Genomic DNA, 15,611 nt, shown 5'->3' with positions numbered 1-15,611 from the left:
GAATTAATCCTTACAGTTTTCTTGACAAGATTTTTGGAAGTGGTTTACCACTGCCTTCTTCCTAGTGTCAAAAACTGTGACTGGCCCAAAGTCACCCAGTTGGCTTTGTGTCTTTGTGGGACTAGAATTTGCAATCTCCCAGTTTCTGGCGTGATCCTTTAACTACTACACCAAACTGGCACTCAATCAAATAGTATCTGTTCCAAATCTTCTGGAAGATTTGAATGTATCTTATAGTGACTAAACCATTTTTTCAATATTGTTCTTTTCATTCTTTCCATATGAAAAATAAAGAATTTACTACATCTGTTTTTTAGGTGCCAAGACACTTAACACAGTAAGATTAATAGTTCTACACACAAAATTAGGAGTTCTAAAAGTTGATATATGATAATATTCTGTTGATCACTCTATACCAGGGGTCTGCAAATTTAAATACGCAAAAGAGCCATTTGGACCCGTTTCCCACAGAAAACAAAACACCGGGAGCCACAAAACCTGGGTGGGTGTGGCCAACTCAATGTCACTCACTCCCACTGAGTCACGACACCCCCCCAGCCATGTCTGCCAAGGTTTTGTGGCTGTCTGTGCCTGATTGGATCATGTGATGGACAAGTGGGTACTACACTGGGACTTGAACTTTCTTTTGAACTTTCTTTCTTTCGGTCTTTCTCCCTCCCCATCTCTTTCTCTATCTTCCTCTCTCTCCCCCTCTTTCTGTATACCTCTATCTCCTGCTATATCTCCCACTCTCCCCCCCATCTGTATCTCTCTCTCTCTCTCTCTCTCTCTCTGTTTGTGTGTATGTGTGTGTGTGTCTCAGAAAGAGGCAGCTGGGCCAAGCCAGCAAACTCTCCTTGGGGCTCTTCACTACTCCTTTTATTTCTTCTTTTTTGAAATCTGGGCTGGCTGAGGAACGATCACCAGCTGCAGCAGAGGCTTCCCTTCGGACGACCCTCCTCCTTCTCCCCCCTCTTCCTTCTCTTCTCGTGACCCTCTAGCCAGCTGTGGTGGAGCTGGGAGGGTGTGCACTTGTGGGGAGATCCTCAAGCAAGTGCCAAAGAATAGCAAAGGTGCACGCGGGGCGGGTGCTCACTTAAGGAGGGTCTTAACAGATGCAAAATGTTGTGACTTTTCTCTTGCACTAAGGCTCCGCCCATTGCTTTACTGTGTCATCCTCAACCCTGGCAGCTCTTTGGCCAAGCGTGGAAGGTGCGAGCTCCAGCCTGAAGCACCAGGAAGTGAAGGCTACCTTATACACAAATGTTGTGCGAAGGCAGGTACAGGGCTGCTTCACTCCTGCAATAAGGCTCCGACCCTTGCCATGTCTTCCCCTCCGCAGCTCTTCGGCCGAGTGCAAAATGGCAGGACGCAAAGGCTGTTTTACCCATAAATGTGGCACAAAGGAAGGTACAAGGCTGCTCCACTCCTGCACTGAGGCTTCGGCCCTTGCTGTGTCTTTCCCCCGCAGTTCCCTGCAGCGTGCATGCGTGGGGAGATCCTCAAGCAAGCATCAAAGAGTAGCAAAGGTGCACACGGGTGGGCGGGTGCTTGCTTAAGGAGAATCTTAACAGGACGCAAAAGGTTGCAACTTCTCTCTTGCACTAAGACTCCGGCCATCGCTTTGCCATGTCATCCTCACCCCTGGCAACCTTATGCACAAATGTTGCGCGAAGGCAGATACAGGGCCGCTTCACTGCTGCACTAAGGCTCCGGCCCTTGCCCTGTCTTCTCCCCCGCAGCTCTTTGGATGAGTACGGAGGGCAAGAGCTCCAGTCAAAAATGGCAGAACGCAAAGGCTGTTCTAGTCACAAATGTGGTGCAAAGGCAGGTACAAGGGTCGCTTCACTCCTGCACTAAGGCTCCAGCAACCCTCCTCCTCCCCTTGTGACCTCCTGGCCGGCTGTAGGTGCGCATGGCAAGGCAATGGCCAGAGCCTTAATGCAGGAGATAAGCTGTATCCTGTTGGGCCCTGTTAAGACTCTCCTTAAATGAGCAGCTGCCCACCCCGCACGCACCTTTGTGTGCTTTGGCGCTCGCTTGAAGGTCTTCCCATGCATGCGCACCATCCCGGCCCCAGCACAGCCAGCCATGGGGTGGCGAGAGAAGAAGGAGGGGGGGTCACCCGAAAGAAAGTGGTTTCTCAGCCAGCTTGAATTTCCAAAAAGAAGAAACAGAAGGAGTATTGAAGCGCCCCAAGGAGAGCTTGCTGACTTGGGCCAGCCACAGCTTTCTGAGAAAGAGAAAAGAGACACAAAGACAGAGAACACGACACACATACACATGCGGGGGGATCAGTTGAGGGCATCTTTGAGGAGGGCTTTCTCCAAGCCTGACCCCCGGGGTGGGCGTGCAAGGTTCAGTGGGGCCAGCTTCCTTTTCCCACTGCCCTGAAACTCTTAAAAGCCGTGGCTGGGTGCTGCGGGCCCATCCTCCTTTCCAAAGTCCCCTCCTCCTGGATCCCATTCCCACCCCTCATGTTAACGAGGCTGGTGTCAGTTGCGGCTGGGCCAGGGCAGTGTCTCAGAGTGGAGAGCAGGTTGAGGGTCTTCCCAAGCAACCGAGGCATGCCCAGCATCAACAAGGGCTGGAGGAAGCTCCACAAGAGTGAGGCGCTGTAGAATCAGCTGCGGTCACTTCTCCACCCCCTGCCATTGCCCTTACCGTCTCAGGCCAGCCGAGGGAGGGGTGAGGCCAGCCAGTAATGGAACAGGGAGCTGCAGCTGAGGCCCCCAAGAGCTGCATGTGACTCTGGAGCCATGGGTTGCAGACACTCACTGTATACCTTATTTTCCTTTCAATTAAATTGTGAGCTACTACAAATATACATAGAGCTAATAGGGATATTTTTCAAACTGCAAAGGATTTCTGATGCTCGGAAAGAAGGCAATAGCCTTAAAATTAATAAGCATGATTAAATGCTTGTATATATCAAGACACAAATATATGTATTTAAAAAGTTTCAAAAAAAGCTATGGATGCCTCAATTGCAACTCAGGTACTTCATTTTAATTAGGAATTAAGATTCTTGCTACATCTAAATAAAGATTGCCATAGTAATTTTAACCATCTAGTCAAAAAAATTTAAACTTTCTCCTTATTTTCACTTTAGAACAAACTATATTACAAATTTGTTGATAGCTTCTTGTTGTCAAAACATAAACAAAGTTACAATCTAAAGATAACGAAGAATCTGTGCGTGTTCTGAAGCTATCCTCCCTTTAGTATTGCTTCTATGAAAAAATATTATAAGAATTCTTCCTTGATTTCTTCAAAAATCAAATTCCCTTTCTAGTCATAATATTAAAGGCAGTATCATTCAAATGTGTCCTCTGTTTCACCTTTATTCTTTGTATCCATTAAAAAAAGTTCTTAAACAATTTTTAGATATTGATGTCAGAGTGCTGTTCAATATTTAATTTAACAATATTTGACATTCCTTTTATGATGCTTTTGCTAATTATTTTCATTTTAATATAAATAGGTCTCAAATGACTAAAATATTAAAATTAATACTGTAAATTAAATATTTGATGTTATGAAGCCAACATTTGAAATTATTGTTTTATGATTAGTATAAAATACTTCAATTATAAAACATAATTGTCTTATTTATCAATAGATTTGGCCTAGCAGAAGAGGCAGTTTACACATTTACAATATTGAAGCTATAAACCAAAAGAGGAAAACTTTATCAAGACTATGCCTGCAAAATGAAAGTCTGACTATTTTCCATGAAAACGAAATCAGTATTAAATAAATTTGCTCTTCAAACTGGGAATTAGAAACAAAACATTTAAAGCCCTAAGGACTTTTTTGATAACATAAAAAATCATATACTGATATAAGATCTGACAAACTTCCATAATAATGAGCATTTTTAGATAACAGATTATATAGTGCCATATAAAAATGCAGCAATGAGTTTTCTATGAACACATTCAAGTACACAAGATTTTTTTTGTTGCATTATAATGCGATGTAAGACATTACTGTCAAATAACAAGTCAAAACATTTTGTTCAATTATTACATAGGACTAGAAAGTGATCTTAAAAATAGTACCTTTTTACTGTACAATTTTATAATCTAACTGCAGTCATAGTGCAACCCTCTCTGTAATTTATAACTTAATAATCAAGCATGTTTTGGCAAAGTAATTACAATAACTCACACCAAAAATGCATAATGTCAGTCCTTCAAGCCCTCTGTTCTTGCTATTTCAAATTTCTGAACAGATCTTGCTAAAGAAATCTATATTTAGAGGAGTTTTGAAACTGAAACAAAGCATTGTTGAATGCAAGTATGTATCAAAGTGAAAATGTTGGTAAATTATCTGTTAGCTTTATACTTGGAAGCATCTCTTGGTTCACTGCTAGGGTTACTCCAATCATCTGCTTCTGGAGTGGTTTTGTAATGTCGCCAAGCTGACTTATTAAAAACTGGTAGTCTTTCAAAAGATTCACTTGATAATGCCTAAAGAAAGAAACAGGGAGAAAACATCCAAGTGATTACAAGAAAATTTAATCAAGTGAGACAGATCATTCTAAATGAAGAAAGAGTGTACATGCTCAATACAGATTTAATGGAACATGTATTTTATTTCATATTTATATTTTCAATCTTTATTTCACCTTCTGTATTTTTTTTTACTGCAGCATGTGGATTTGTATCTTCTTACTGCAGATACATAGTCATATTTAGTTAATGAAGCCTTACAATAAAATATATTATAAGAGCCAAGGTGGCGCAGTGGTTAAATGCAGCACTGCAGGCTACTGCTAGATCAGCAGTTCAGCGGTTCAAATCTCACCGGCTCAGGGTTGACTCAGCCTTCCATCCTTCCGAGGTGGGTAAAATGAGGACCCAGATTGTTGGGGGCAATATGCTGACTCTCTGTAAACCGCTTAGAGAGGGCTGAAAGCCCTATGAAGCGGTATATAAGTCCACTGCTATTGCTATTGCTATTCCAACTCAAATTTGGAGTTTGTTTCAATAATGAAACATTCAATTGTCTGTTAGCTGGAATTATGCTTTCTATCTCAATGTTTCCACTTAGGAGCAGCTTTATTGGAAAGAATAAACAGAGAAAAGTTTAGTAATGTTACAACTGAACTTTGTTACCAATCTGGTTCCGAAGGACATTTTATTATCTATGAATGTTCAAGAAAATGTTCTCAGAATGTGGAAAAATATTATCTTCAGTAAATCAGAATGACTTCTGGTACAAATGCATAGCAATAAAGCTCTTGCCTTGACAACAAAATATAATCAGCTATACAATCTCAAGAGTTAGTAGAGTACATTCATAGTGTTCTCTTATAATAATCCATTATTACCTTCAAATAGATTACTGCATCTGTACCAACTCCTTCCATAGAATATAATTTGAGGTCACCTTGAAAATATCGAGCATAAAGACGAGATATTGGCAGACCATACCCATATCCAGCCTAAGGGGAAAAAATCATTAATAGAAAAATTAAAAAACTTGAAATGTTAACAGTGACAGAAGCAGAAATCGTCACAGAGATTCCTCTGTGTTTTATAATTAAAAATACCTTCCACTATGAGAACAAAAAGCATGCTATGCATCTATTCCTTTTTACATAAAAATGAAAATTACATGCATAAAATGGCAATTGCTTTTTTAATATATGTACCATATAGAATTCCAGGAACATTTAAGGTGCTGTATATATCAGGTCTAATAGACACTCATTTCCTCCTATAAGTCTGTTAAATTGGGGCTTTATTATGTATATGGAATTGACAAGTAATGGCTTTCAAATACCTTTTTAATTCTCAGAACATTATTAAGCTATTTTCTAGTCTCAAATTCTGAATTTCATCCATGTGTTATCTTATCTATATTAACATCATTCTTATTGTCATTACAAGAAGTGCTCTCCCATACCCAACAATCACAAAGTGGATCACTCAGATCCCAGCTAAGATTCATGATTCAGAGACATTTTGAAACTGGGACTCTTCTTTCTAAATAATACACCAATGGTTGTTCATTTTTAACACTGTAAAAGTCAGGTTTGTTTTTAGGGGGGAAAAAATATTTTATTTCTATGCCATTCAATTCCTAAAGGTTGCTAACAATCTCAACATAATATTTTTCCAAGACTTTCTAAGTAGCCTTTAAAAAAAGAAAGAAAGAAAGAAAGAAAATTGCATTTTTCTGTCATTTTCTCCAAATCACTTGTTCTACTTATTGCTGCCTGTTCTCTTTTATACTGTATGGTATGAATCGAGTGCCATCTAGAGATGCAAGAAAAACTATTTTACATGATTGTATTTTATTTTGAACCATTTCTACAAACTATTATGTAATCTATAAAATGAACATTCCTCATAGCACAGAGTCTATATTAAACTTTCAAACATATGTAGCAAAGAACAAATCTCAGCAATTTAAGTTCTGGTCCAGATTCTGTTTCTTACTGCAATTTTTCACATGAATAACCCAATCCTCTTTCATGGCTTCTGCATTAATCATTGTGCAATGTTACATCTGCATCTATTAAACCAGTGTTTTTCAACCTTTTTTGTGCAAAGGCACACTTTTTTCATGAAAAAAATCACGAGGCACACCACCATTAGAAAATGTTAAAAAAATTTAACTCTGTGCCTATATTGACTATATATAAAGTGTTTTTCCCACGGCACACCTTACACTATGTCACGGCACACTAGTGTGCCGCGGCACAGTGGTTGAAAAACACTGTATTAAACAACCTAATAGAAAAGAAATGCAGAAAGGATAGGTTCCAGTGTAATTAGATTACCATTTATTATGGTCAGTAATACTGCAGCTATGCTGATATATTTTTCCAATATTTTTCACAGCAGCTGCAAATGCAATTATATTTTAACTTCTCTCTCTAAAGTTATATCATAATTTTCTACAGGTAGTTCCCAACTTACAACCACAGAGGAGCCCAAAATTTCTGATGGTAAGCAAGCAGTTGGTTAAAGTCATGGTATGACATTTTTGCTGCAGTTATTAAGCAAATCATTGCACTTCTTAAGTGTATCATGCAGTTGTTAAGTGAAGGCTTCACTCATTATCTTTGCTTGTTGGAAGCCATCTGGGAAGTTACGAATGGTAATCAGATGACCTTGAGATAGTACAATTGTCAAACACATGCCAGTTGCAAAGCACCTAAATTTTTTTATTTTATTTTAATTGAACAAAAACACAAAAAAAGAATCATCCTTCACTACATCTTGTAGAAAGTGTGTCGATTGGTTACAGATAACTTTTGGGCATTTCTTCCACAGTCATTACTTGTAGTACATATTAGATTATACACTTTAAGTCAAAAATCTTTGTATATCTTACAAATACATTGATATATCTTTGTATATCAATGAACCACAATTCTCATTTTACTACAATTATTTGAACATGTCTTTACCTCAAATCATTCATATTTAAAAACACAACCACATAATGGCATTTATTAGCCATTTCAAAAAATCCTCCAATAACATTACACCTTTATAACATCTTTTAAGTAAAAGTCAATTAATAAAGTTTCTAAGCCTTTCCCCCCCATTTTTCCAACTCACTGATTAAAATTTACATCCAAGTTACTTTTGCCAATACCATAGCATGTGTATATTGTTAAACAATGGCCATTAACATTTCCTCGTTATTATTATAATTGGCTAAAAATCATTTACTATTTATGTCCCACCTCCTGTCAGACCCCCAAAAAAGAAAAAACCTTACGCCTTTATAACAATATCTAAATAAAAAATTGTTAAAAAATTTTTATAGGTCTTTTTCCCAAGTCACAATTTGCAATTTATATCCAATTTTTTTTTGCTAGATTAGCATACATGTATATATTAGTTTATATCCATTATCGTTTCCTTATTGTTATTGTAGTTATTTAATTGTAGCGAATAAACATTTGATAACAATCTAAAACAATCCAAGAGTTACAGAATTCCTACTTATTAATCACCAAAATCAACTGATTTTTTATTATCAACTTTCATTATCCACCTATATCTTTCCAGTAACAAAAAATCTTATCTCTCTTGCCAATTGTGGTGTAAGTCTTCTTTTTATCTCCTTTATAAGGTTTTTATAGACTTCTCCCCGCACTTTGAACTCACTGCTTAGGATTTATATCCAAGTTACTTTTGTCGATACCATAGCATGAATATATTGTTAAACAATGTCCATTAACATTTCCTTGTTGTTATTATAATTGGCTAAAAATCATTTACTATTTATGCCCCATCTCCTCTCATCACCCCCCCCCCAAAAAAACTGTACACCTTTATAACAAGATCTAAATGAAAATTTGTTAATAAAATTTATATGTCTTTTTCCCAAGTCACAATTTACAATTTATGTCCAAATTTCTTTTACTAAAATTGCCAATACATGTATATATCATTATGCTGTATCCATTATCATTTCATTATTATTATTTATGGTTAATTAATTGTTAGCGAGTAAACATTTAATAACAATCTAAAACAATCTAAGAGTTACAAAATTCCTACTTATTAATCACCAACAATAAAAAACTATTTTTTATTATCAACTTTCATTGTTAACCTATATCTTTCCAATAACAAAACAGTCTTATCTCTCTTGCCAATCGTGGAGTCAGTCTTCTTTTTATCTCCTTTATAGGGTTTTTATAGGCTTCTCTTCACACTTTGTTGCTTGAAGGGTCTCTCAGATAATCTCCTTGCCCATCAGTTGCTACTAAAGTTAACTTGTCTTTGTTTGTCAATTTTGCTTCTGAAAAAGTTTCTCTTCTTATGTCTATCATCATTAGTATTTTTTCTTCTTCTGTGTCCTGGAATCTGGGGTAGAGCTCCAATTCGTTGAATTCCCTTTTCCATATTTCCTTCTTTCCATTTCCATCCACATTTGCTCCATTAATAAATTCATCTATTGTCTTATCTTTATTTTCAATATCTTCATTCTCTCCTTTAATTTTTGGGGCTCCAACCTCATCATATTTTGCTGTGAGGAAGACTAGTCTTTCCAACTTCTTCTCAATTCTCCCATATCCTTCCAATTGATTTTGAATTCCAGTGAAGATATTTTGGAATTTTAAGGTTTCCTCATCTAAGTATTGATCCATGTTTCCAAAACAGAAGCGAGAGAAAAAAGAAAAAAAAATGAATAGTGACTGCCACTCTAGTCTTCCAGGCCTCTCTTACTTTTTAAATTGACTTGAACACAAGTTCTTTTATGCTCTTCAAAGGGGAAGGATTCTGTTTCCCCCTCCCTCCCTCCCTCCCTCCCTTCCTTTCTTTCCCTGCCAAAATAATTGTCAGAGGCACCCGTGAAAACAGTCCGTGCCCTTGGTTCTTTATCAGTTTCTCTAAACAAGTTGCAAACCCTTCAGCTGCAAAGAGTGAAGTCAAATAAGAAGAGAGATACGTTGTTTCAAAACCCCCAGCTTCTGACCTCCGAGTGGCAGTTAATTTTCACTTTCTATAGGAAACAAAGTTCTTTAGATTGCTTTTAGTGTGGTTTAATAACCAGTAGTAGGAAGAATTGTTAAAATAAAAAGGAAGGTTTTAATCCAGAAGTCAAAAAATAAAGCAACAAGAAGCAGAAGGAAAAAAACCCCAATTCGTTCACTTTAAGAGGAGAGATGAAGAACGTTACGAGTATTTCAATCCACAAAAAATAGTTACAAAGAAAAAAAAACTTTCCACAGTGATCCCATTAGGATTATTTTCGCCGCTCAGCTCTTTTGTTTTAGGATCTAATTTGGCTTTAAAGAAGTATTTCTTTGGGCAGTTTTGGCAAAATAGAAAAAATACCTCACCAGATGGACTCACTTTCTCTTTTCACTTCCTTCCTTCCGAAATGTCCCAATTTCATCAGCCTAGGGGCTGCCTGTTTACCACCGGCTTGAAGAACTTCCCTTGGGTCTATCAGGGATTTTGCGATATCCCTGAGACCAGCAAGGCTTTGTCTTCCTGATCACCATCTCTACGGGATAGTTTAGGTCTCAATGGACCCTCCAGCGGCAAAAGTGCCAACAGTGGTCTCAGAGTATCGAGACCACTCATTGTAACATCACGACGTGGCTTCTCCTTCTCCCACGAAGCACCTAAATTTTGATCATATGAACATAGGGAGGCCACAACTGTCAAAGTATGAAAAAGGGTCAGAAGTAGCTTTTTGCAGTACTATTATAACTCCAAAAGGTCACTAAATGGATGGTTGTAAGTTGAGGATTATTTGTACAATCTATCCTATCTAATCATCAAAGCCATAAGTCATAAGCTCATTTTTTTTTCATTTTCAATGAAACCATTACAGGTTTTTAGTTACCAATATACATAATTCTACATTATATATTTATTTTCTCTAATAAACATCAATCAGAATAGAACTGGAATGGAGCTTGGAGGTCTTCAAGTCCAACACACTGTTCGAACACTATACCAGTGATGGTGAACCTTTTTTCCCTCAGGTGCCAAAAGCACACTCATAATGCAATGCCCCTTTCACCATGCCCTGTGCACGTGTGCATGACTCCCGCTGCCCTGAGCATGCATACACAGCTTTTTTGAAGCCTGGGGAGGGCAAAAAGAGCCTCCCCTGCCCCCCCCAAGGCCCTCTGGAGGCTGAAAACGCCTTCCCAGAACCTCTGTGTGAGACCTGTACTTACCTGGCATCATGTGAAGACTCCTGGGAAGGGAAGGGCAACATGGGCGGGCCAGCCGAAAATCAGCTGACCAGCGTGTGCATGTGCACTGGAGCCAAGCTAGGGCAACGGCTCATGTGCTTGCTGATATGACTCCGTGGGCCACCTGTGCCACATGTGACATAGATTCACTATCATGGCCCTATACCATTTCAGATAGGTGACTGTCCAACCTTTTCTTAAAAACGCCAGTGATAAAGCACCTACAACTTCTGAAGGCTAAGCTGTTCCACTAGTTAATTGTCTTCACTGTTAGGAAGTTTCTGTCATGGCGGCCTCCCTCAATAATCAAGAAAGAAACCACTCAACTCCATTTTGCAGAATTAAGAGTACTTTTACTGGTCATGAGTAGATAGCAGCTAGGCAAAGCAAGATCTGAGGCAAAAGCGCGCGTAATCATAGATATTAATATGTGACCCAACCCCCTCCCCTTGGTAACCCCATCCCATAGTCCAATCCGTACACCCTACAGGTGTCATGTGAGAGACATCTTCAAAAAGCATCATCAGGCTGGTATACCAGTTAGTTGGCCTTGGTGGCAAATCCTCTATCTGCAACATGCGCAGTAGATGGTGAGAACAACTCCCTTTTTTACAGTCACTCCTGCACTGAACACTTCCCTACCCAAATACCATGCCCCCCCTTCCCCGTTTCAATGGCAGCCGAAAGCAAACAGCAAAACAGAGGCTGACAGTTTCTTTTTTATTCCAGGTTGCTTCTCTTCTTGATTAGTTTCCATTCATTGTTTCTTGCCTTTCCTTCTGGTGCTTTGGAAAAAAAGCTGACCCTCTTTTCTTTGTGGCAGCCCCTCAAATACTGGAATACTGCTATCATGTCACCCCCTACTCCTTTTCTCTAGGCGGCCATATACAATTCCAGCAATCGTTCTTCATATGTTTTGTCTCCAGGCTCTTAACCATCTTTGTTGCTCCTCTTTGCACTCTTTTCAGAGTCTCAACATCTTTTTTGTAATGTTATGACCAAAACTGGATGCAGTATTCCAGGTGTGGTTTTGCTAAGGATTTATAAAGTGGTACTAATACTTCACATGATTTTGATTGTATGTCACTGTTTATACAATCAAGGATTGTATTACATTTTTTGGCTGCTGCCAGAGACTGTTGGCTCATGTTTAAGTGATTGTCCACTAGGACTCCAAGTTCCTTTCACAATTACTCTTTTTGAGCCAGGTTTCACCTAATATAGTTTACATTTGAGACATACATACCGTATTTTTCGGAGTATAAGATGCACCTTTCCCCCCCAAAAAAGAGGGTGAAAATCTGGGTACGTCTTTTTTTTTAAAATAGTTTTTATTGAACATTTTAATCTTTAAAAACAGAAAGAAAAACACAAGAAAAAAAAAAACCAAACACAAAACATATATAATAATGTAAAGCAATTATATAGCCTTCAGTATCGGCTTTCATATTTAGCCTTTCAAGTTTTCAATTTTGCATTGCCTTCCTATTGCTTTTACTTTGCCCTATAACAATAGTAGTAGTAACACTTATAATAATATTAATTATTTATATCACCTTTATATTTACATTCTCTATTTTCTGTTTAGGCTTCTGTTTTCTAGCCACTTATAAATTCTATTCCAAATTTTATAGAAATCCGATTCTTCTCTTTCTTTTAGTTCTATTGTCATTTTGTCCGTCTCTGCACATTCAAGTACTTTTTTAATTATTGTTTAATCTATGGGTATATTGATTTTTTTTCCAGTTTTGTGCAAAAGCGGTCCTAGCTGCAGTGAGTATATGTATTATTATATATTGAAATTGTTTATCCATTTTTTGATCTAATAATCCGAATAAGAATGCTTCCGGTTTTAGTTCTATTTTTTGCTCTGCAATTTCTTCCAAACATTTCCGAATTTTGCACCAGTAGTTCCTTGTGATGGGGCATGTCCATCACATATGGTAGAATGTTCCAGACTTGTGACTACGTCTCCAACAATTGGGGAATAAATTTGGGTACATTTTGGCCAATCTCGCTGGGGGCAAATGCCATTATAAAACATTTTATAGAGGTTTTCGTTATAAGCTACTGCCGTCGTAAATGTATAATTTCTTTCTCATAGTTTATCCCATTTTTCTAACTCTATATTATGGCCAAAATTTCTTCTCTGGGGGATTCCCGGAAGCAGCCAGGAGAATTGTGTTCAAAGCCTTTTCAATGAAAGCATTTTGGGTGACAGCACCACAATCCCCTCCCCAATTCCAAAAAGGGCCGTGCAGGGGCCAAAAAAGTGCATCGTATTTCAGTTGGCAGGTGGCTCCAGCACAAGCTGCCACCTGAAAATGCTTTCCTTCCCAGTTCTTCGGTGCATATCGCAGAGCCATGCGCCCTCCTCTACAGACTCACCTTCTGTTTTCTCCTGGCCAGCATCATCAGCCAGGGGTGTGGGGGGGGGGCAGGGAGAAAAGTGAGAGAGCAGCGCAGTGAGGCGAGGCAGCCAGCCAATTGCTGGCTTACCAGCTCGGCTGCTGGCCAACCGGAATGCGCAGGCAGCAAAGGAAACCTGCGTCATGGCCTCTGCTGCCTCCTGCCTATGTGCACTGAGGAGGCCGAGCAGCAGTACCAACGAGGAGAGCACAGACCTCCTGGGCTGTGGGAAGTAGCTGCCAGCGATGCTCTCAGGGCGAAGACATTGTGAGTGGGGAGGACTTGGCCCCCTCAGGAGCTGCCAAGCGTTCGCTGCCCCTCTGACACCTGTCAAGCCTCCTCCCACCATGGACTCGCATTCTGTTTTCAGCTGACCAGATCTGCCACCTGAAACGGATCTACTGAAAAGAGAGTGTGAGTTTGTGGAAGACGAAAGAGCCATGTGACCTTCTCCTCCTTCTTTCTATCACTTTAAGGGACTCCGTGGGCAGAGATCAAGCGGGGGCAGCCAAAGTATCCCAGCTTGGTTTTCCGGGATGATCCAAGGTGTGGAGAGATGGCCTGGAGACCAGGGTCTTTTCCCAAAGACCTCATCGCTCACGTCTTTCAGACCCTTCCTCTGCTCTGGTCCCCGGAGAAAGCAGTGATGCAGGCGTGGGCCCCACTCGGGGTAGTAAGCCCCAAACCCGACTCGCCTCCCTGAAAGATCACGGTCACCTGGGATGGCTCACTAATTTGGCATGCCCATTCAGGCACTGCAGGCCCAAAGTGAGTTCAGCAGCACCTGGTCCACATGCTGGTCCTTCCTGCCGGAGAAGAGACGTGTCAGAACTCGGCTGTCAATGTGGGGCTGGGAGGGTCTCAGGCAGCCGCTTCTTGGAGCCCACTGCCCACACCTCTAATTGTCACTGCCAGCAACCATGGTTTCGCGCCCCCTCTCCCTAATAACAGCCGACAGGAGAGCAGCACACCGGGCGAAGTTTCTGCTGCTGGGTCCCAGGTCTGCAAGGCGCCTTCATCACTCCTGCCCCAACAAGTGAGGGGATGGTAGAGTCCGGCAGCGCCCCGGGCCCTTCTTCGCAGCTGGCAGGGATGCCAGGCACTCCAGCCCTTGCCCCACCTGCCACCCCCAAATTGTGCCCCACCACAAAATGCGCATCTTAATAGAGTCTGGCAGCTCCATTGCATCTCTCGGCCAGTCTTTGCAGGGAAAACCTTGCACAGTAAAGAAAAACTTCATGAGAAGTTTTACTTTAGTGTGCAAGGTGTTTCCCTGCACGGAGCGGCCGAGAGAGAGAAGCGGTAAAACTGCCAGACTCGAGTAAGATGCGGTTTTCATCGCAGTTCCCCAGGCCACTTCGGGAATCAGGCTCCGACTAAGGCAGCAAAGATGTTAGCCAGATGAATACTGATGGATGCTGGTGGGAAAGAAGCAGAAAGGTTATTTTCCTGATTTCTTCCCCAAAAATTAAGGTGAGTCTTACACTCCGAAAATACGGTAGTTTGTTTCCTCTGTGGGCATAAGCTGAAACATATGACACATTTTGCAAGTCACTATATTGTTAGTCTCTATTTCTATGACTTTCTTTGGTTGTTTGTTAAAAAACTACAAATTACTAAAAAATAAATATTTCCCTGTTATAAAGTGCCAGTTTACAATCATTTACAAGAGTTATTGGCCTTTTGTTCTCTATCTTGAAAAATTCATCACTATCTTCCCTGACGTGTGTGTCTCTTTTTCCATGTTTATTTTTTTTCTCTTAGATTCAGAATTTAAAAAATTCTACAGAATTAAACTATTTTTAATTTTTAATTGAAAAAATAAATTAAATAAAAATAAAAATTGAAAATATTTTTTATAAAAAAAGGAATTCAGAGATTTTAAAAATTTAAGAATTTACAAAGGTTCTTGGCCATTTATGAAATAATATGCATATGCAAAAAATAATATTTTTTGTTGGAAATGAAAAAAATCAAGTTTATTCATCTCAGCAAGATCTGTCAATTCAACCGTTTTTCCATAGTAAATAGTGTAGATATGTGCTATATAAAGGTGATTGCATTTATTTGACAACTCAACTAGAATTATGAATAATTTAAGTTAAAGAACTTAATTGCCACTAAAAAGATGGTTTTGAAGGTCAACAATCTAAGACTGATGGTACGAATGGGCTCGAAAGGCTCAGCCGTGAGAGCTCTAAGTACTAGGGGCAAATCCCATGTAGGGTAGTGGTGAACTACCGGTGGTTTGAGGTTGGATGCGCCCTTTAAGAAGGACCGGACCCTCGGATGGCGAGCGAGCGAATGGCCTTGGGCTCCTCCCACCACAGTCAATAATGCCGCAATCTGTCTATGTAAGGTGCTAGGCGTTAGACCTTTGTCCAAACCCAATTGTAAAAAGTCTAGAACCCGTGGGATGGAAGACTTAAGTGGATCCATGGATACTGTCCAGCACCACCTGCAAAAGGCCTGCCAGGTGGCCTCATAAATTTGCGTTGTGGATGGACGG

The 15,611-nt window shown here is 39.8% G+C and overlaps 1 protein-coding gene across 4 annotated transcripts in view; it reads right to left on the bottom strand.

Annotated features, from left to right (window-relative positions):
* The window catches only part of PDK3 (pyruvate dehydrogenase kinase 3), an 88,914-nt gene that overhangs the window by 6,170 nt on the left and 67,133 nt on the right, over window positions 1–15,611 (bottom strand). For 3 of the 4 annotated variants that reach the window (XM_087726525.1, XM_087726524.1, XM_087726526.1), the window contains 2 exons: window positions 5,339–5,452; window positions 2,988–4,475 (listed from right to left, as the gene is read on the bottom strand). In XM_087726525.1, coding sequence (XP_087582651.1) covers window positions 4,332–4,475; window positions 5,339–5,452 — 258 coding nt within the window. In that variant the 3' untranslated portion in view covers window positions 2,988–4,331. Of the gene's footprint in view, window positions 1–2,987; window positions 4,476–5,338; window positions 5,453–15,611 lie in introns of those variants that run through there. The other variant, XM_087726527.1, reaches the window with a different exon arrangement.

The sequence above is a fragment of the Thamnophis sirtalis genome, unplaced genomic scaffold (genome assembly GCF_051295495.1).
Source record: "Thamnophis sirtalis isolate CommonGarterSnake01/CBP01778 unplaced genomic scaffold, rThaSir2_p1.2 scaffold_12, whole genome shotgun sequence".
In the NCBI taxonomy this organism is placed as follows: Eukaryota; Metazoa; Chordata; class Lepidosauria; order Squamata; family Natricidae; genus Thamnophis; species Thamnophis sirtalis.
Note: the sequence above shows the minus strand (reverse complement) of the source record. Positions and strands in the feature narration are given on the sequence as shown.